General features: G+C 39.3%; 1 protein-coding gene across 1 annotated transcript in view; it reads right to left on the reverse strand.

Annotated features, from left to right (window-relative positions):
* grik3 (glutamate ionotropic receptor kainate type subunit 3) overlaps positions 1–23,166 on the reverse strand; it is a 176,015-nt gene that overhangs the window by 29,095 nt on the left and 123,754 nt on the right. The window contains exons 9-12 of the mRNA XM_088327081.1: positions 20,878–20,991; positions 15,453–15,656; positions 7,309–7,532; positions 249–367 (exon numbers count right to left, since the gene is read on the reverse strand). Coding sequence (XP_088183207.1) covers positions 249–367; positions 7,309–7,532; positions 15,453–15,656; positions 20,878–20,991 — 661 coding nt within the window. The remainder of the gene's footprint in view (positions 1–248; positions 368–7,308; positions 7,533–15,452; positions 15,657–20,877; positions 20,992–23,166) is intronic.

Genomic DNA, 23,166 nt, shown 5'->3' on the forward strand with positions numbered 1-23,166 from the left:
TCCACTTACACTGTTTGGAAATCAACTGTAATGTAGAGTCAGGAAAAACAACGCCTTACACAATCCTCTTTCATTTCAACAAAATCCAACAAAATGAGTGTAGACTGTGACCACATCAAACCGCGTGTATTTGATCCATCCATTATGGCCAACTATTTACATTCGGGGATGCCGGTGATTTCACATGGAAACTATTATTAAGGGCAGGACAATGGCTTGATGGGATTGTTTTTGATGTTGAAAGATACCTTGTTGCATTAAGGAGCCCACTCCGAACCAGAAACTGTTGAGCAGAGTGAAGTTGTTCTCCACCACGTCCGATCCAGGGTTGCAGGGGTGGGCGTCGTACCATTCATATGGACTGAACCTGAAGTCACAGAAAAAGGAGCATTTTTTTTTCTTTCGTAACCTTTTCACAGTCCCAAAGAGAGTTTCTACTTTTTTTCAAATACATCTCGTCTTTCCTGAGACGTCGTAAGCTGTTTTGAAATCAGGTCGCGTTTGAACGCTAACGAATCCGTCGCCAAAGGATGTCTGTAAACACAACGCACTTCACTTTTGAAACAAGCCCCATTAAAGATGATATTGATTTTACATTTCACAAAATTTGGAACACGTAACGGGACAAAGTGTATTATTTGGCACCTCCTTGTGGCAAAAACAAAGTCATTTATTTGAAAAAAATTATATTGATTTAAATCTGGGGTCACCATACTTCTTGAAGCTGAGAGGTACTTTTTATTCATGTTCACAAACTATTTGATATACATTTCTAAAACACTGTAACAACTTATGCTATTATTATCATGTTACTAAGTTATTACCAGGTTGTAATTACTAGAAGTTAAGTCAACCGTTAAAACATCATCTCGATAAGAAATCAAATTGACTAGAAAATTGGAATGACCCATTACTGGTAGTTTATTTTCAAAACCTGTCCGCGGGCTACTCAGTTGATCTTAGGGGACTACCTCGTGCCCATCAGCAGTACTTTGGAGACCAACGTGAACTATCATAGGATCGTAAATGTAAAAAAAATACTTGTAGGTTGTAAAATGTAAATTTATTGCACGTCCCTCACCTAGATTGAGCTGACATTGTTATCTGCCATCCTTCTACTACAGGTACCCAAAACAAGTTAAACCTCACAGAAAGGCTGGGCAAAAAAATGAGAAGGAACATGTCTGTACTTTTACTTGTGCTTTTTAGCACTCTTTTCAGTTGCACGACACATGCCAAAGACATCTATTGGCCAAATATCACACAATGACCCTTTATGAAATTCTGTAATTGATGAGTAATGATTACGAAATGAAACGCAATGTTTTTGGGACCCTTTTTATGGCATCAACAACAAATTATGTTTTTTTCTGCTATTGGTCTCTTTGATATAAATTGCTTGCCTACTATTGATTTGCTTCACTGCACCATGAAACCGCTGATACGCTCTTCGCTGAACTCTCTCCCACAATGTCTTTCTAGACTTTGCAATTCGGCAAACCATAATGTATTTTTGTACGGTAGTTTTGAGTTAACGGTACCAAGGCTGGCAGTGATACTAAAGGGAGTACTGAAAATATGAAATACGGCACAAGCATTAGTAGCTTTGTTCAGGAATATGGCCGTGACTGGGACTATGATTAAAAATAGGGATTGAATTGAAGCACGGAAATTGTATAAGAACATGACAATGGACGCAATTTAAAATTTTTGAATACATTTGATTCTTTCTTGGCATGACAAAGTTCAGTGACTGGTGATATTGTACGGACACATATTTGTTTATCAGAAGTACGGCGGCCCACCGGCGGGCAAATGCGGCTTATAGTCAGGTGCAGCTTATGTGTGTCGAAAGTGTTTTTTCCTTTAAAAATTCCGAATTCCTCGGTATATACAGATTTTTTTTATTGCTAATGCTTATTGTTTTTAATCATCCATCCATCCATTATCTGCACCTCTTATCCACAGTAGGGTCGCGAGGATGCTGGAGCCCATCCCAGGTATCTTTGGGCAGCGGGGACAAGGAGACCATTCACACGCTCATTCACATCTGGGGGGGATTTAGGCTAGTCAATTAATCTGAAATGCTTGATTTTGAAATGCTGTAGGAAACCGGAGCTCTCAGAAGGAAACCCACGCAAGCACAGGGAGAACATGCAAACTCTGCACAGGATGGTAGCTGGATCTGGAACCATGACTTCAGAACTCTGCCATGGATACACTAACCACTCAGCTGCCGTGCTGCCCGTTATTTAATCAAATACACGTATATTACATATAAGTATTCCTTACTTTATAATATTTTGTCACTAATTCTCAGAAATTTAGATTTTTCATTTTTGGACCCAAATTCGATTTTTCGGTGTATCCATACTTTTCTGCAGAAGATCTGTTTCCTGTTATCTTCCATTCTATCAATCCCCCTTAGATTTTAAAATAAGCCCCAGACCAAAGTGCACTCGAATCCTCTTATTGAGTCCCACGATGCACTCTGGCAACCTTTTAGCTATGTAGGCCAGCCACCTGATATCACATTTTGCGATTATGTTTTTTTTTTCTTTTTTTTTATTCTCAAGCCGCTTTCTCAATTCCTGACGGAAAGAGCGGCTGGGGAGTGCAGCTGTTTGCACTTGAGCTTCCTCATCACAGAGCCTGCTTTCTTTTTCTACTGGTTTTTCAGCGAAAAGCAGCAGGAAATGTATGCAATTGAGATTCAGCTCAGTCAATCAGAAAATGTATCTATAAATAGGGGAGATCATTTCATCATCAGGTTATGTGTTTAATTATCCAGCTTAAGCCTTTAACCTCTTTTTCTCCTCCCTGCAAGCTGCCAACTCTAAGGACGCTTTCCAAGCCTTTCTTCCTTCGACCACTGCTGGGCCGTTCTGGCAAAACCGCCTCCGGCGCTATACGGCACGCCGCGGCTAGCGCAGCGTGTGAGGCCGGCCAATGTACTCCATTTCACAGCCTGCGGTGATAACGGCGTAAATGGCTTTGTCTGGCCAAAGACCACATGGAGATGTTTTGAAGGACGGCAAATGAAGGTCGAATGCGTGTGTGTGTGCAGGGTTGGCAATGACACGTTATAAAGGAGCGTTTTCATGGAAAACATTTACTTTTCTCGGTAAAATTACTTCAATGCGCTAAAAAGGAACCCTTTTCTGGAACGCATTTACCGTAAATTCCGGACTATAGAGCGCACCTGATTATAAGCCGAACCCACCACATTTTAAGAGGGAATCCGATTTTGTACATACACAAGCCGCACCTGTATATAAGCCGCATGCGCCCACATTTAAACATGTAACACAAACACAAAATTAACCCAAACCCGACTTCAAGTCCCGCGATTGAAACTAAATGTCCTTCATTAAAGTCTACAGTCCAAAAATCATAGCCGGCAAAATGAACGGAAAATGATACCGGTACTTAATGTTTGATGCAGACCTGCAGAGTCCGGGTCCCGTTAAAAGTAATCCAAGGAAAAAAGTGTATATTTCCAAAGGTAAGGGTGGGAAAAATATATCAGATGAACACATTTACTCACGCAACTCCTTTTTCTTTAACCAACTTTTTACCCCCTCTTCTTTCCTTGTTTGTCCCTCACTTTTAGCGGTCCCCACTTAAACTCGGCACCCCGCGTTTGTTCCGCCCCTCATTTTTCGTTCACCCGTGCAAAACATATCAGAATAAGTGTCTAAAATAAATACAAATAAATACATTACAAAAATATACAGTTGCAAATACCTATTATACATGGGTTACACATATTTACAAAGAAATTCGCTACACCGAGAGAGTTTTCAAAGCTTTAATGATAATAATATAGCTTTTATCCCAAACTGTGGCTGTGACAGGGCAGTTAATGGTAGCAACACTCGAGCGCCACTGGCGGTCGTTAGAAAAATTACATAAATTGGCCGCATCACTGAATAAGCCGCATGGTTGAAAGTTAGGGAAAAAAGTAGCGGCTTATAGTCCGAAATTTACGATACTTTTTTCAGTAGGGGTACTGTAATACATTACAAAAGGAACGCGTTTCTGCAACGCATCCCTCGAATCCAAATGAGATTCTCTGTAATGAGTTCTGTAAAGCGTTGCAAAGTAATGTAATTACTTTCCTCGTTAATGAGTACTGTAACACATTACAAAGGAACCCAATATAAACATTAAAAGTGAAAGTGCAGACATGGTAACGGGTATGAAGTACTGTAAAGCCTTACAAAGGAACGCAATTACTTTTCTCAGTAATGAGTACTGTAACGAATTACAGTTCCTGGAACGCAATCACTTTTTTTTGGTAAGGAGTAACACATAACAAAAGAACATGTTTCTGCAACGCATCCCTAGAATCCAAATTGGATTCTCTGTAGTGAGTACTGGAAAGCGTTACAAAGGAATGTAATTACTTCCCTCGTTAATGAGTACCGTAAGACATTACAAAGGAACGCATTTCTGCAACGCATCTCTAGAATCCAAATTAGATCACAGATTATAGTTACGTAGGGCGCGGTTGCCATGGCGCCCAGTTGGTCCCAGCTGGGTGGCGCTGGATACTGGCGCGGTTGCCGCGGCGCCCAATTGGCCCCGCCCATGGACACCAGCTGAGGCACATTGACTTATTGCTTTTTGAAGTACTTAAACGGGTTCCTTCTAACTGTGCTTTGCCTGAGCGTTTGTTAAAACTTTGTGAACCTTCTGTGAGATTTCTGCAAGTTCTGTTTGACTCTGAGAAATGTCTAGTCTGTAAATCCGCCAGCGTTTGATCCTGTTTTGTTTTTTGTCTGATCCGTTTGTTATTGAACCTTCTTTTCTTTTGAGTTGATTTCTAATCCACTCCTGCGACCATGGATTCTTGGATCGATTGTGCGCCCTCCTCCTCTTTCCCCAATAAATTGTGAGTACGTCTACGCGAATGGGTCCTTTTTTCCTGTTTCCCACTCCGCTACGTGACAATTATCCGTAATGAGTTCTGTAAACCGTTATAAAGTAATGTAATTACTTTCTTGGTTAATGAGTACTGTAACACATTACAAATGAACCCAATGTAAAAATTAAAAGTAAAAGTTTAGACATGGTAACGAATAACTAGTACTGTAAAGCCTTAAAAAGGAACGTAATCCCTTTTATCTGCAAAAACTGTATTCTGTAAGAAATACTGTAATGTGTTATAATATGGTGCGCCATTCCGCTACTTACAAAAGGGCAGACCATGATTGACAAAGTCCTCTTATCACAGTCACTCCAAAACATCAGCCATCACCAGCAAGTTTATATATACCTTCAAAGTACACCTGATTAGAGTTACGGTGGCGCTGTCTCAAGCAAAAAATAGGACACTGAGTTTTTCGTCATAGAGATACATTCCCAAACGTATATACAGTACTTACATCCAAGCCATATTTACAACTATAAAACAAAATATTGAAATCAAGGGTTAGTTTGTAATTGGGTATTTGGTTGTGTGTCTCTAGTAACTAATGGTAGGCAGCACATCAGGAGGGGGCGCGGCTAATACAGGAACAACAGACCAACTCAATCAACGAGGCAAATGTAAGCACATAATTGACAGTAAGTGTGCTGAATTTGCCTGGAGAAATAAAGGTACCGTCTTGGGCATGACCAAGAAATGCAGAAGTACTTATTCGAGTGGTCTAATGCGAAAATGTATATGGAGTGTCTCAGCAAAGTGTCTGTTTGCAAGCTCTCTAGTATGCAGAAGTCAGCCAAAGAAAGCGGCTCAGGAGGTAGAGCGCTCGTCTTGGGATCAAGAGATCGCAGTTCGAATCGCGGCTCCTCCGTGTTAAGTGTCAAAGTGTCCTTGGGTAAGACACTGAACCCCTAATACCAACAATAAGCAGGTTAGCGCCTTACATGGCTGCACGGCCGCTAAAAATGGGAAGTCTTGACTTGAAAAGTGTATATAAATGCAGATCATTTCATTTCATTTCATAATGGATTTTCTGCTTCCACATTTTTTTCCCATTTTTTTTTAAATCTCTGGCTATATCTAAGCAGTTTTAGGGAGTCTGCTTCCACGCAAGTACGACCCCCTATGATAATAGTATGATCATTTGTCATTACATAGTTACTTTCAGAGTAATGCTCTGGGTGTCAGTAATCTGGTGGAACATAATCATATTTTCAATAAAGTAACTAGTAACTTTAACTAATTATACGCTCAAAACTGTATGTGTGTGTATCAGTGTTCCCTCTAAGGTGCGCGTGTGTGCAATTGCGCACTGCTCGCACATTCTTAGCGCACAAGAAAATCTAGCCAGCGCACAAAAATGAGGGCTCAAAATTACTAATTAAGAAGCGACTTAAGTCAAAGTTACAGTGCATGAAGGTAAAAATACACAGGTTCCCCTGACGCCTGGTTCTAAATGCAGTATTATGAAGTCGAGTCGAAGTACAACGAAGTTCAGTAAAGTTAGTAGACTTTGTTGAGAACCGGCTTCTTCGGCTCGGCTCACTAAAAGGAACCGGCTCTTTCGGGTCCTAAACAGCTCTTCAGGTTGTTTTTGCTTCTTCAATCCCAACATGACCAAATATTATTTAAGATTATGCACAAAATGACTTAAAGGAATGGGGGAATAGAACAAAAAAGAAAAAAATACCAAAATGAAAAAGTAGTGAAAAGCTGAAAAAAAGAAACAAAAGGAAGAGAAAAAAAGAAGGAAATTAAGAAAAAAGCCAGAAAAAAAGGAAAGAAAGAAATGTAGGAAAAAAGTAAATAGAGAACAAAAAGAAAAAAACAGATGGGAAAAAATATACACAATGAGATTTTTTTAAACGAATTTTTAAAAAGGTAGAAAAAAACTGAAAAATTAAGAAAAAGCTTGTGTTGCATTCAAATAATTTCCAATTATATCAAGTGAATCTTGTTGCCAACATTGTACTTCAACTAAAAAATGTGATTAAGTACAGTTCTGTATCTTACAACCGACTAAATAAACCCCCCAAAATGTTAATATTATGCGACAAAATATGTCAGGAAATTAAAAGAAATGGATATCTTGTGAAAGAATTGTAAGAACAAACGACGTTTGTAGGCTGTACAACCTTTGCAATAGTACATGAGTCAATTCATTCAAAAGAGAAAAATAATTTTGCATTGCCGGAAACTCAGCAAAATGTAACTTGATGTTAAGTTTTGGACATGTTTGATAATTTATTCTCTTGCCACACTTGGGATTATGGTTGCTCACTGTTGTATCAAGCGTTGCTCACCGACTTTGTGTGTACGCTCAGACCCGTGGAAAATTAGCGGGAACATTGGTGTGTATGTGTGAACTTGTAACTCACCTGGCAATGACAAAAAGGACGCAGCTGACACCCAGGTATGCCAGCAAGATGTAGATCCAAATGTCGGGCGTCATGGGGTTAAGGAAGGAGAAGAAGCCATTGTTGGTAGCGTTGGGCTTGCGGTAGAGAATGCTGATGCCCATGCCCATGAAAGGCTTGGTGAAATCCACCACCTTCTCGCGCATGTAAGTGATGGTCAGGGGAGCCACTGCCAAGTCGGCCCTCTGAGGAACACAAAAAAGGTCAGTCGTCACAGGATTATGGATACACTGTGATTAGTTTATAGTTAAGTAGAGACCTAAAAAGGAGAGAATAATCAATACATTTTCATCTTGCAGGAATAGATCTCCTTTGCAGATGTCAAATATTAAAAACTGAATAAACTGACATGTGCGAATTATAATGTTAATGGTATTTATTGTCAATTTGATTTAATTTTGCTACACAAGGGACTATTTTTTTTCGTGCTCTTGGCTACCCAGTATTCTGTCCCCGAAAAAGCCTATATATAGCATATATGTATAAATAACAATAGTAATGACAATAATCCGAGTTTTTTGAGAAACTCAAAATAAAAAACAACTTTACTTTGTTCGCATTTAAGGCCGACACTAGTTTTAATGCTAACCAAGTGAAGCACATTTTGAAATAAAATTTTAAAGAAATATGCAGGTGAAGAAAAGTGCAAAAAAGTACACAAGATAAAATATATACATACAGATGCCAGAGAGTTTTCTTTGTGGCTACGTGTTCTGTTCTTTGGATACACAGCCAGTCCAGTACCAAATGGCAATAACAATGTGTCCCACTTGCGGGTTAGAATCCCCTCCACCAGCACAATTTGTTTAATAAGAAAAGGCAGTGCTATTGTGTCAAGATATTTATAAAATAATTGTATCAGCACCCATACTGCAGTGGTTACCACATTCCCTGGTTAGAGACCGGGTGAAAACATATGTTGACCTGGTGAGAGATGGACTTGCTCAATACACACCACAAGAAATGGTGCTCCTATGACCCTAGTGGTTAAGAGATCCAACCATGTCATGATTGCTGATTCAGGGCACCTGTGACTGCCCAATTGGCGCCAACAGCCCTGAGCGCTGATTGGTTCAAAGACTCTTTTTAAAACCCCAGCTTCCAAGAGGAAGCTGTCAGACCATTTGCGAACCTATGCTCCTAACTAAGCAAGCTCATACCTTCCGACATTTTCCTGCCCTGTTCTCTCCTGCCTGATACCTGTTGCCGACCTGTTTCTGGACTCGTTTCCGCCCTGTTCTGTCATCCCAACCATCAACCAGTTTTGCCCTGTTTCCTGCTTCATACCTGTTGCCGACCTCTTTTCTGGACTCGATACCGCTCTTGCTCTCCCGTCCCGGCTAGTGACCAGTATTCCTGCTGCCTACAATTGTCCTCGCTCGACACGAAAGTGCCACTTCCGCGTTCCAGCCACCTGCTACCCGTGTCCGTCGATCATCGGATCGTGGATGCTACCACTGCTCTCTCTCTTTATCAATAAAACTGAGTAAACGAACGCTAATGGGTTCTGTGTCTGTTTCTGGCTTGTGACAAACCAACCAACCAACTATATTTGATAAAGGAGCTATACATCACAGGATATGTGCCTAATAAGTAGCCATGGTTTCTAAAACCAAGTATTTTTTCCTTTGGGGAAAATCCATTGAAATTTATTTTAGAGTCTATAATTTAATGGATAGGGCAGCACGGCGGCGCAGTGGTCAGCGCATGTGCGGCACAGTTCATGTCATGAGAACCTCCAGCTCCAGACTTCCTGTGCGGAGTTTGTATGTTCTCCCCGTGCTTGCGTGGGTTTCCTCCGGGCACTCCGGTTTCCTCCCACTTTCCAAAAACATGCATTTCAGGTGAATTGGCCGGTCCAAATTGTCCCTAGGTGTGAATGAGCGAGTGAGTTGTCTTTCCCCATGTGCCCTGCGATTGGCTGGCAACCAGTTTAGGGTGAACCCTGCCCACTGCCCGATGATTGCTGGGATGGGCTCCAGCACCCCCGCGACCCTACTGAGGATAAGCGGTGCAGCTAATGAGATGAGATGAGATGAATTTAATGGATTTTTTTTAATATAAATTATATATAGCAGTTGGGTTTTATGGAACCACAACTATTTGTGGGGCAGCACGGCGGAACAGTGGGTAGCGCGTGTGTGGCACAGTTCTGAAGTCATGAGATCGAACCTCCTGTGTGGAGTTTGCCTGTTCTCCCTGTGCTTGCGTGGGTTTCCTCCAGGCACTCCGGTTTCCTCCCACATTCCAAAGACATGCACGTTAGGTGAATTGGCCGGTCCAAAATGTCCTTAAGTGTGAATGAGGGGGCAGATTGTCTGTCCCTGTGTGCCCTGCGACCGACTGGCAACCAGTTCAGGGTGTCCCCTGCCCACTGCCCGAAGATAGCTGGAATGGGGTCCTGCACCCCCGCGACCCTACTGAGGATAAGCGGTGCAGATAATGGATGGATGGATGGGCAACTATTTGTTCAAACGTCCATATATAGGACATTTCAAATAAATATCAGCAAGAGGCCTTACATGTTTATGCAGGAGTGTTATGTCTGATCTCTTAATCATTGTACACCAGGGGTCTATAGCAATGTGTCCAAAGGGACCATGAAGTCCCCTAAGACCACATAGTAGCCTGCGGACTATTTCTGAAAAAATATCATGGATTGTTATAATTTTATTAAAAAAAGTGATTTCTAACTGGCATGATCATTAGTGGTTGACTAAGCCCCTAATAGTTAACTTGGTAATAACACAGTAGTAACAAAATAACAACATAGTCATAAAATCTTCTAGAAATGCAAAATAAACTGGTAGCTCTTTGCACTATTTAGTAACAAAAAAGTTGCGTTCAGCTTCAAAAAGATTGGCGACTGCTGATGTACATTATGTACAAACAATGACAGTAAAAATTATTCTATTCTCTGCTATTCTATTCTATATAAATGTGTCACAGCATCTCATCCTACTGTTGGACAATCTTGGAAATGTGCCCCGCCCACGGACATCGTCATGACGACACAGTAGCATCCAAGTGGGTTTGCACAACCTCATTGTGCTCCTGCTGAATCTATGCTGTCCTCTTTAAACTCCTTGCTTTTGTACTTTGTACCCATCTGCGGCCGTACCTTTGCCAAAACGCCGCTTTGACCCGACTGGACCAAGGACCGGGACCGCTACACCCGTCCCGACAAGGACAGTTTAATATCCACGCGTGAACGTCCTTGTTGGGCTTGCCAGCCAAATGACCCAATGTTGTCCCGCTGTGTGCCACATGGCTTGGTGTTGTTTGAGATTGCAGATGGCTAGCTTAGCTCCTTTCTCACACCCGCCATCAAGAAGTTGCAGAGATTCATACATTATTAATCTGCCGCCTGTACACTTAACATTTCATTTCTCTGATGAGTCGGTCTTATCGGCACGAGAATGCCAAGGCGTGACATTTGTTTGCAAGCTACGCGCCGCACGGGGCTAATGATGGCAGGTAAGGAGTGTTAGGTTTGAGGTGCAGAGGTGGTTTAGCAGAGGGGGGACTTTGGCTTAGCCCAGTAGTGTTTGCCAGAACAGTGCTTGAACCCAAGACCCCTTTTCTGGCTGCTACCTTCAATTTAGATCAAAATGACACGTTTAAATATTCCCTGCACTGAGGTGACCTTGTTAACATACTGAACATTTTTCAGGAAAGCTTACTGAATTAAAACATATAATACAGTGTTTCTCAACTGGTCGGGACAAGGGCTGAACAATTTTGGGAAAAAAAAAAAACATTGCAATTTTTTCAAACCAGTATTGCAATTTCAATGTGATTTTCAGTTTAAAATCAAAGAGCATTTTCTGTAAAAGTTATGTTTTTACTCATTAACTGCAACCCTTTCTCAAGGTTTCTTCATTTTCCTCATGCTTTCAGTTTTTCCTTGCCCTTAATGCAAGTTTCAGATGAGAAGATGGTGTAGACTTAAAAAGTGGCCCGCTACAACGGGTCAGGTGCAATCGACATTTCGTTCTGTGTACATTGTTACACAGAATGACAATACAAGGAAATTATTATTATTATTATTATTATTAATAATGTAGTCTGTAGTCTACACAGCCCTTTGAGACTTCTTTTGATTAAGGGCTATACAAATAAACATGACTTGACTTGACTGACATCCTTTAACCTTGAGAAAACAGCGTCCTCTTCTGGTGACCTTTGTTAAGGTTGCACTATGCTTACACCGGGCTCACACGTGGATATGGGTCATAGCATGCTGCTTGCAAACGTTTCTTCTAATTAGCTGGAACAACTAAAACTTGAACTGTGACAATTCTGGTTGGCGAACCACTCCATGACTCACAAACATGGAATTCTAAACCCTTGAAAAAAAAAAACTGCAGTGTCTTGCGATTACACAATCCCACTACGTCACATCGCAATATTGACTAGATTTAGATTAATCGAGCAGGCATAGTCGGGAGTCAGAAGTCCTTCTCAGACCTGTTTTCAGTGGGTCGTTGCCTTGGCAAAATAATTCTAAAAACAAAATGAGGGTCAATTAAACTCCTGATGGTGATGATTTTCTGCAAATGCAATTCGACACCCATCATTTCACATCCTCGGAAAAAGACCAGTGAAGTTTTTTCCCCACATGTAGAGCATTGCCAAACGCAGATGAAACGGAGAATATGAGATATGGATTTTTTTAGGCACCTAATAATACACACTGTCTCTTTAACATTGTAATGTGTAGTTCCTAACTATAAATCAGCAAAAAAAAGTGTCATGATTACTGATATGACTCAGCTGTGCCCGCTCTTTTGGCGCCAAATGCCGCGGGTTCTGATTGGACCCTGAACAGTATTCGAACCCAGTCCTGTCTGTCCCCTTTTGTCAGTCCGTCTGCGAACCTCAGTGAACACTAGGAAAACGTTTTTCGACTCTGAGTAAACCTGTCCCGTTTTTTGCTCCCGTTTGTCGACCCCTTTTTGATCCTGACCACATCTGCTCTCCCGTCCCGGCTTTCAACCTATTTTTGTCCCCGTCTTCACTCCTACTCTGGCGTACGACTCAATTCCGACACCTAACACGTTTTTGCTCTCCTGTCCCGGCTACCAACTCGGTTTTTCTGTCCCTGACACCACCATCGCTCGCCAGGAGGACAATCGGAGTACCAGAGCGACTTGTTTCCCGCGTCCAGCGAACACCGCATCGTGGGCGCAGCCCTTTCTCTTTCCTCCAATAAAATTTGTGAGAAACGCAACGCAAGTGGGTCCCGTTTCCGTTCTGGTACTGACAGGAAGCTGATAATAAGCACCCACCCTGAGTAAAATACCAAAAATTAAGGATGGTATGAACCGATTATCATTATTTTTCTATTTCAAATTAACACTATTTAATTGAGTTTTCTGTTAAAATAAGAAAAATGTGTAATTAAAACAGATGGTGGTTGAAATCAAGCAAACTTATCTACCATCTGCTTCATAGGATCAATTCAAGAAAGCAATATAGAAACACAGCACGTGTGCTGTTAAATGATGATGTCACACTACTTCACTGCATCCCAGCATTTACAGCCTTTTTTTGTCATCCATTTACCCCCCCAACCCCTCCTTCCCTCCCTCAAGGTTGTTGTTATCAACACGAGAGTGCAGCAAAAAAAAAAAAAAAAGCTCACAAGGAGGAAAAGTGCAGCAGCGGTCGCACACCTTTCCTGAAACCTTTCAGCCATTGACTCCTGCCACAGCGTTCTGCCACTAAATGCCATTTAAGCTATTACAAGTTTTTAGCTGAGTACAGCGCTGACCCGGCGGGGCCGCCGTGCAAAAAAGAACCGACAGCAACGGGGACACTTAGGAAATGCCAGTGTGGAATTGCTGCCGGTTTTCTTTTTTTTTTTTTCTCTTTCAACGTGGTTTTAACTTTGCTGTCAGCGAGATGATGGATGCCCTCGTGCAGTTATTACAAGAAACGGAATATCACGTTTGGAATGGATTTCTTGAAACAAGTTTCATTACTTGCTTGTTAGTCATGTTGAATTACATTTATATTCCAGATATAAAACAGTATTACTTTTCTGAATGGAGAATATTTTAGATTTCCCCCCTTTACTTTTTTATTAATATTATTTTTCTCAATCATGCTCCTTTTAATAGAGCATATCTATTACTAGGTAAATACATCATCGCATTATTAAAGCACACCTATATTTGTGAACACACATTGATTTAAACATACTTAAAAAGGAGATTTTTTTTCACGAATATACTAATAACAATAACAAAAAAGTCTCTCAAATATTTAAGCTACACCGTACACCTGAAAAAAACAATGTGTCCTTTTACTAAACAATTTAAAAACAAGTATTTATGTATTTAAAATTTAGAAATTTCCTGACGCATTTTTGGACAATTAAATGTACAGACATTGCAAAAGTGACTTAAATTATAATAATAAGACACTGTATTTACTGGCTCCAATCTAATTAATTTAACACTTTGCAAAAAGTAGAAAAAATTGAACAAATTTTGTGTCAGAACCCAAACAGACGGAGGACCCAGATGCGTAACGTTTTTCCACAAGCTTTATTTTATGGCAATGGAGCAGTCTTGCGCGTGAACACAAACGCCAGTGATTACGCCAGTGATTAGGCCAGTGGATACATGAGCAAGATACCGGACAGGACGGGACAGACGGGATCGATACTGGATACTGGGGACTGGAGCAAGATACCGGACAAAGCAGGGCAGACGGAATCGATACCAGATACTGGATATACGAGCAAGATACCGAACAGGACGGGACAGACGGAATCGATACCGGATACTGGATACAAGAGCAAAATACAGTAAAGAACGAGACAGAAGGGATCGATACCGGATACTGGGGACTGGAGCAAGATACCGGACAGGATGAGAGAGGCAGGATCGATACTGGATGCTGGAGACTGGAGCAAGATACCGGACAGGACGAAGTCGGAGAGAGTCAAAACACACGTCTTGCTAGTGCATAAGTTTGTTGACGGACTGACTAGGAGTGAATAAGAGCACTGAGTTTGAATAGGAAGGGAGCCAATCAGACAACAACTGGCGCCAAACTAGCGGGCCCAAGTGAGGGCAATGGGCAATTGTGACATATTAATTGTGTTACTACTATACAGTGTTGTAGCAATACCAGAAAGGTAACTCTTTGAATGAGTGAAATTGAGTAAATTGGCACTGCTGGTAGTTGAACATAGAATACTTTTTCTAGTGATAATCCTATTAATTTATGTAGCTAGCAGGTAGTATGAATACATAACAGGAGTGTTACTAAGACTGAAAAAAAATATGAATTCAATTCCTTGTTTTCAAAGCTTTCAATGGGTTTATCCCAGAATTGTGTACATTATAACATGTGAGCCTCATCAACTTCAATGAAAAGTAAGCCATATGATGTCAAATTAATGCTAGCCGCATTAGGGAACCTCGGTGGTTAGCTTCACTTTGACCGCTAGAATTACTTTAGTAGTTAATTCAAATAAATTAGCAGCTAATGCTAATACAAAGGACCTTAATTAAAAATACTAGCATTTTGGACACAGCTTAGCCGCTAATGCTAATGTATTTGATAAATTCAGATTTAAAAAAAAATAATAACGCAAATTTAATCAAACGTATAATTTCCTCCGAAATATTTAAATAAGACATGAAAAGAAAAATAGAGATTGTGGTTTTTTTGTGATATGATTCACTGTATATAAATATGTATACATTGATAAGTTTGTGCTGTATTTAATAATGGACACCTGTGAAAGAGATAGCATAGGATGCCAGTTTGTTATGTTGACTATTATACCTTATTGCTGTTTATTGTTTTGGCTATTATGCACTGTTTACATTATTGTCACGACTGGTCAATCATGTTGCCCAATTTTGTGTTATGCTCGTATTGGATTTTGTTTATAATTTATAATTATTGTAGCAACGTGACATCCTTACACCATTGGCAGCATGTTCTTTTCTTGTATTTTATCTCATTTTAAGGTATTTTATCTTGTTTTTTAATAAAATAAAATACTTTTTTATGGACTGCATACATTTTGTGCAGAAATCGTTTTATAAACAATTTTGTGACAACAAACTGACAACACTTACATGTTCGATGAGTTCCCGAATCATGCCGTTCCACTGGCCCTTGTCGTCCTGGGATCCGTACTTGCTGTCCGGGACCAGTCGGATTTCGTACGAGAAACCCAACACGGCAGCTAGTTCCTTAAGCAGATCCACACAGAATCCTTCGAAGCGGTCATTCCCCACTAGCGCCTTGTCAGACTTCTTAAGCATGACGTATGGCTCCTCCTGCAAACGGCACCGACACCTCACAAGAAAGAAAGCTCGAGCTCGCCCTTTCCAATTCTGTTTTCGCCTAATTGCCGGATCTTAGCGCCGGTCGCTGTTGCGTTTAACTGGTAGCGACAGGAGCCCAAAGTCGGGCATTAGAATATGTAAAAAGGGTAGAGACCGTGTTAACTGTGATGGATTAGCAGAAAAAGAAAGGAACGGTAATGCGGATGTAAGTCCTTTAAATTGCAGAGCGGGAATTTTTACTACTATCCAAGCCTTCTGTCACACCGCCATGCTTTGACCTATGTAGGTAGTCAATTTTATGGTCAGGTAGCTAAAACTCTTTACCCGCCTGTAATATCCTGCCTGGCTGCTCATAATTCGGGCGATGAAAGAGCAGCTTGATTAGAACTGGAATGTAGCAATTACATGGAACACGCGGACTACAAGCCCTTCAACGACGGTTAGCGGGGACGAGACGAGATTTCCTTCATTTAGAATTCATGAGGTAGAGCTGCAAATTGACCGATAGTGGAAAATATTGCATTCCATTTTGATGGTATATTGTGCGTAAACACAATAAATGAATTACAGACTGAGCTCAGAGGACAAGTGTATCATCGTTGACGGTGACCTTGAATGAATAAGACAGATTTATAGTTATTGTTTTGACAGAATTAGCAATATTGGAGGTATTGGAGTATCGCAATGCCAACATATCGAACAATGATAGTTTCCTACCACAAACAAAATAGTTATGTGTTTACCTATATACTGGTATTAAGAAAAGTAATTTACTATGTCACATTAATAAGTAGTAGATACACACAATGCTAACATTTAAAAAAGACTTATTGAGGCTTTGTCATCTAAAAGATTGATGAGAATGTTTTACAGCTATTGTTTAAATGGACCAGGTCAAAAATAACAGTTTCCGACCAAAAACAAAGTGGCTATCTGTTTAAGAACATAAGAAAGCGAATTAAGAAGGGCGACACAAAATGGTAATGTTCAGAAGAAACTTCTTTAAACGTTGATAACAGTAATCTGAAAGGTTTATGACACTGTTTGACAGCTATTGTTCCAATGGAGTTTGCAGTATTGGAAGTATTGGAGCATACTGTTGCTAACATTTACAACCGCAGAAAAACAATGTTAAAATGACATGGCATAATGTGATTAACTAATAAGTTAGAAAACTAGACACACAATGGCAAAGTTTGGAAGAGAGTATTTTACTTGGAACTTTCCTCACAGTCATCTGAAAAGTTCATTGCAGTTTTTTACAGCTTTGTTTTCAATTAACCAAGCAAAATAGATATTAGAACATCGTGATGCTAACCTTCATTACCAGGTCGAAGATACGTTTTTTGGTCTTAAAACTAATTGGTAATCTGTTCCACTCATAATATTATACAATTAATTTAATATCTCACGTTTAGCAGTTAATGGAGTCAAAAAAAGCTCATGTTCATAAGAAAATTTGATAACCGACATGTGAAAAGCGACTGTGTTTTACAGCTTTTCTTTCAATTAGCGCAATATCTGAGGACTTGGAGCATGGCGATGCTAACATTTAAGACTGGTTCTAAAGGGTTATCTCTCTAACTAATAGCGTGAAAAATGTAATTTAAAGTCTCGTTTAGCAGTAACTGAGACAGAAAATGGGCATGTTTTTAAGAAAGTTTGTGAAGCTTTTATAACATACACTCTGAAAAGTTTATGACCATGTTTAAGAGCTGTTTTTTTTCAATTGAATAAGCCATATTGGAGATAATGGAGCACGGTGACTAACAATCCGGACCCGGTCGAAAACAATAGGGTTTCAACTACATATTAAATGGTCATCTGTTTACCTAATCATCTAAGTGAAGTACAGTAATTTAACATGTCACGTTTAGTAATAACAGGTACAGAAAAGGTGAATGTTCAAGGAACAGTGCTTGAAGCTTTGACCACTGTCATCTAAAAAGTTTTTGACAATGGTGTCACTGCTATTATTTAAATGGACCGGGTCAAAAACAAGTTTACGACTAAAAACAAAAGTGTTATCTGTCTAACTTAGAACGTAAGAAGGCTATTTTAGAACAACCTTACAGTAACAGTAACACAGACACATAATAACAATATTCAGAAAAATATTCTTAAAATTGGATAGATGGTTTTTGAAAAATTCATTATTTACAGCTATTGTTTGAATGGAATTGGCAAAATTGGAGATATAAGAGTATAGTGATGCTAACATTCATGAATGGGACTCAATCGATAGGGTTTCCTATTAAAAACATAATGGTTCTCTTTTTAACTAATAATGTATGAAAATAATTCAATAAAGCCTTATGTTTAGAAATGACAGGGACAATAAATGCTTATATTTGAAAAAGCTCTTGAAACCTTGACAAGAGTCTTCCAAACGGTTTATGAAAATGGTTCAGTATTTTTGACATGATCATCTATATTCAAAGAAGGAGTTGCTTCTGGAAGTAAAAAATGAATGGTTCCAATTTGATGTGATGTTATATTATGAAAATGATACACACATAAGAGAGTAGAAAATAAAAGGGGCTAAATCAAGCAACTATCTATTACAAAATACCACCGTTTCGCCTGAATAGAATACGTAATTTTCACTGTAAGTACTCTTTGTTAGACCATTACAGCATTAAAATACTACTCACTTATTTAAGCATCTAGACCATTTTAACCCAGCAAATCAAAAAATATAGGTGCTAACCATTGTAGAAGATTTTTCAGAAATTTTCAGGCCCTTGAAAATACTTTTTATCATTACCTGAACCCAAAATTGAAAAAAAAAAAAAAAAACATTTTGTATGAGAATGATGGACAAAAAATGAAACTTAATGTGACAATGGGTCTTAAGTACTGAATGAGTTACCTTACGAGCAGCCCCACAAAGCTAAAGTTAGCATTTATAGTCACTTTTTTCTAACCCTTTTGAAACATATGTGAAAATAATAAATTGAAATAAACTTGTGCAAATGTGACTTTGGCCTTTGTTGAGTTAGCTTAAGAACAACCCCATCTAGCTATGTACTAACAAAAATTGAAAATGCAAAACTGTTAGCATTAATAGTCATTGATTTCCACCCCTATTGGAACACATATATGAAAAAATAAATGCAGTTACAACTTAAATGACATGAAAGTGGGTCTTTACCACTAATTGATTTAGCTTAGAACATTCACACCGAGCTATGTGCTAATATAGATTGAAAACTCCTAAATGTTAGCATTTTTGAAACACATTTGTTGGCATGAATTGCGTTGGCTGATAAACATGTTCTATTTCCTTTTTTCTGAACGGCTTTCTGGTGACCCTTTTAAAAGGAATTGTATCGAAGCGTTTAAACATCCTTAATGCATTTTATTTCATTCTTACTGTTGCCATATTTTGATTAAGAAGACTAAAATCGTTTTGAAAATCATAAAGCAGCTTTGGTGCAGCAATTAGGGCCCGGCTTCAAAACAAGCTATGAATACGCGATAACGACACATTTAAAAAACAGCGGTGGTGCTTTTTTAACCGTAAACTTCGCTCAAGTTGCCCAATTAAGTCGATCAAAAAAATAAAAAGTTTGGTGATGTTGAGGGAAGTCATTACCATCTGTTTCAGAGCCTTCCAATTCTTGTTATTCCCAGACGGTTTGGACTCCAATCAAAGCGTTCGCGGCAGTCGCGGTGCCGCTGAAACGGGCCGAGAATGGGTAGGCGGGCCCGTGCGGAGACATTACGGGCAATGGAGTGCAAACAATTAATGTAAGGGGGGGAAAACGCATTAAGTGCCTTAATCTCTTCTACAAAGTTATCGCTATAAAGCTGTCAGACGTCTCGTTCATGCATCGGCGCTGCCGGTTTGCAGCAATGTCATTATGCGAAGATGGCGGGATTGATATTAAAGTGGGAAGATTTTCCTCCCTAAATTGAAAGGAGATTGTTTTATAACCTTGAACTAATGCCTTGTTGGAAATATTGAAGATGAAAGGTGGGGTGAGCGCCGGCAACATGTATTTTTGCTTATAATTTTGATAATTCTGTACTTTCTCAAGTGAAAAAAACAATGACGTAATATGTTTGCGTTGGCAAAGTTTGGTTAAAAATGTTCCATATTTATGCACATCAATACCAAACTTTTTCCTAGCATATTTTATCTTAATAACTTTGACAAACTCAGATCAGTAAAGAACACGGGACTGCAACCTTCTTGAAGCTTTCCGTCATTAATTTCTAAAATAATGACTTATATTATTATGATGTTGTAACTACGTTATTACAAGGTTGTATTTTCTGAAAACTTAAGTCAATTACCCAAACATCATCGCAATGACCGGGGGGAGCTATTTTCGGAACCTGTCTACAGGCTACTCGGGTGACCATTAGGGGGCTGCCGGGTTTTTGCGATGGATGAATTCAGTTTTTCACTAGTTATTCCCATAAAGTGTACATTACTATAGTGTGACGTTTATTGGGAGAATTTGCCTTTGGGTTAAAAAAATGGTTGACAGGCCTTTAAGTAGAGACTTGGTAGTATTAAACATTAGGGCCCGAATAAATAATTTGCTGCTGATTTTAACAAATATAATCAGCTAAATGATCGGTCAAGGAAACTCAAATTTACTAATATTGTGAAAGTACCTCTACCCCATACAATTGGAAGTGTGATCCAGATTATAGGATTAGTATCTATATTTTCTAAATAATGTATAATTGTTGTTTAAACAAAGCAGCTCAGAGCATGCATTAGTTTTGGGTAGTCCAATACTCGATATTATTTTCATCCGTGTGCTATTCGCACAAAATCATCATTTTGCATACTCATGTTCTTGTTTTCAAGAATTAATCGATTTTTTACCCCTGAGTAAAAAAAAAGTCATTGTGTGTCAATAAAAGTAGTAATTTAATAGTAACAGTACAGTGCGAACTTTGAGTAAAGACTTGTTAACAATGCTACATATTATGGCAGACCAAATTCTTAATCGGTTTCTTCAGACCTGTTTGTTTTGAAAGTCAATTTACTAAAAAATATACTATGAATTTATTGGTTGAGTTACATGTATCAATATTTGTTAGCTATCTTAGCTAAATAAACTACCGTTAGCAGTGCTTGATCATGGCACAAAGAACGATTTTTCAAACATAATTGATAATATTGACTAAATTCCATTTTATCTATGACATGGTAACTTTTAGAAGGAACAAGAAATAAAAAAAAGCTTACAAGGATGGTTGTAATGACAAGGGAGCGGTTGGCTAGTGAATCTGTGATGTTCATCCCTTTTCGCTTGGGCACCTCCGTGATGTTGAGACCACCAGACGCACTCCACTTGCCCACCTGTGAGACATGTACAACTTTAGAAGGACTAAGGACACACGAAAACAAAAACACTCTATTCATCACAAATACACAATTTATATAACGGAAACCATATCTTTCTCTTCACTATTAGCAGCTAACGGTGCATTATGAGTTTTAGTGCTCAGATCAATGGCAATGATCTGCTTCTGTTGTTGGGTTACAATTATAAAGAGCTGTCACTAGAAAGCTAGCTATTTTCTCCTCCTTAGATCACAAACATTCAAACCTAACATTGGGAAAGAAACCTTCTCCAAACTTGAAGAGGTTTCCACAGATCAATGGCAAATATCTACTTTTGTTGATTGATGGTAAAAGGAAGAGTGTGCTGTAAAGCTAACGCTAGACAGAAAACTTTATTTTCCCTCACTAGAAAAATGACACAGAAATTTCACTATGAGAAAAAAAAATCCACAACGTGAAGAATTTGCATGTATGAATGCTTAAGATCTACATTTAATGGTGAAAGGAAGAGTGTGCTATTAAGCTAATGCTAACTAGCATGCTAGCTATTTCCCCTTCACTAGAACACTAATAAGTATACCTGACATTGAGGCAAATCTCACAGCTCAATTGCAAAAATCTAGTTTCGTTGGTTGATGCTAACGTTTGCTAAGAAGCCTCACTAAAATGCCAATGCCGCATTCCAGAAAATTGGGAAGTCATATCCATTTTTGCAATGTTCTAAGCAAATGACAACTGCAAAGATGACTGAATGTTTTTTTTTTGCCTATTAAAATACATTTGGACCTCCAGCAAAGCTGCCTTTTTTGCAAGTGGCCGAGGTCATTAGCACACAATGTAAACCGCATGTTTTAGTTACCTCTAACTGAAAGCCAAACACTGTTTATGTCGTCGAGTAACATCTGATTGAAGCAACTTGAGTAAGTTGGAGTACATTTATTTTAACCAACTTTGCGACTGGGACCTCCCACCTCGTGTGTCATTTCAATAATATTTTCCTGGTCAGAGGTTGGAAAACTTCGACTTCCCTTTTTTCTGGAATGCAGCATAACATGCTGACTTAAGTCCGAGTAAATACCTTGTTTAAACTTGAAGAGGTGTGTACTGAGCAATAGAAAGTATATACTTTACTTTGTTGATTGATTGCTAAGGAAATCATGTTTGTTCAAGCTAACACTAGTTATCTGTTTCCCCTACCTAGAACACAATGAAGCAAATTTAACTATGAAAAAATGCCTTTGAAAATTTGAGAAGGTTTGCTTAAGTCAAGTGCAAAGATCTAGTTTTGCTGGTTGTTGGTGAAAGGAATACTGTGCTGTTAAGCTAACGCTAGCTACAAGCTGGCTATTTTTCCTCTCTAGAACTCAAACAACCAAACTAAACTGTGAAAAAATACCTACTACAAGTTTGAAGAGGTTTGGTTTAAATCTGTTTCAACAAGTATGTAATCTCAATGATTTCTATCAATACTGATTGATTCAGCGAAATCAATGTATATTATTCCAACCATTATAGCTATTGCAAATAGTTGAATAGAAATAATTTTCTAATTGCCCCTAATTCCAATTAAGTAATTCCGTGTGATTAGCAACAAGACCGTGTCTTGGGTTACGTCAATCCCCCTCTTTCTCTTCTCGTGAAAATCCGTTCCTGAATGAAATGAAAATGCCGAGGCTCCTCCACTAAGAACCTGATCGTCATTCCGGCGCCAGCTCAAACTCGGGCTAATATTCAATTACAGGGGATTAGCCGGGAAAAGTCCACACCCTAACAGGCTAAAGCCGATTCCGCGGCATGCGTAAGATGGCAAGGGGAATCCGAAAACACGCCGGCGGAGACGCTAATGTGCCGTCGTATATAGATGGGACGTGCTTCTATTCCGATGACCCCTCACCAGACGAACACGGCGAAAAAAAATCCGTTCAAAGACGTTGTCTTTTTCCTTTTTCTCTTTCCTTCTCACAACCCGATACCGTCGTCCTCCAACAGAAGGGTTGCAAGATGAAAAGCTGGTGCCATTATATCATCGTGAGCCTTTAGGGACTACTTGAGCGAGTCATAATGGGACTTATCACTATTTGATATATTCGTAATGTATAAAAAAGAGAAGTTGTTTCAGTCAGGGGATTGCTTTGAAGTCGTAAGCTATATTTTACTGCCTTGCAAAAGTATTGACCCCCCTCTAAGCAC

Source organism: Urocampus carinirostris, chromosome 2 (genome assembly GCF_059441175.1).
Source record: "Urocampus carinirostris isolate Australia breed hairy pipefish chromosome 2, RoL_Ucar_1.0, whole genome shotgun sequence".
Taxonomy (NCBI): domain Eukaryota; kingdom Metazoa; phylum Chordata; class Actinopteri; order Syngnathiformes; family Syngnathidae; genus Urocampus; species Urocampus carinirostris.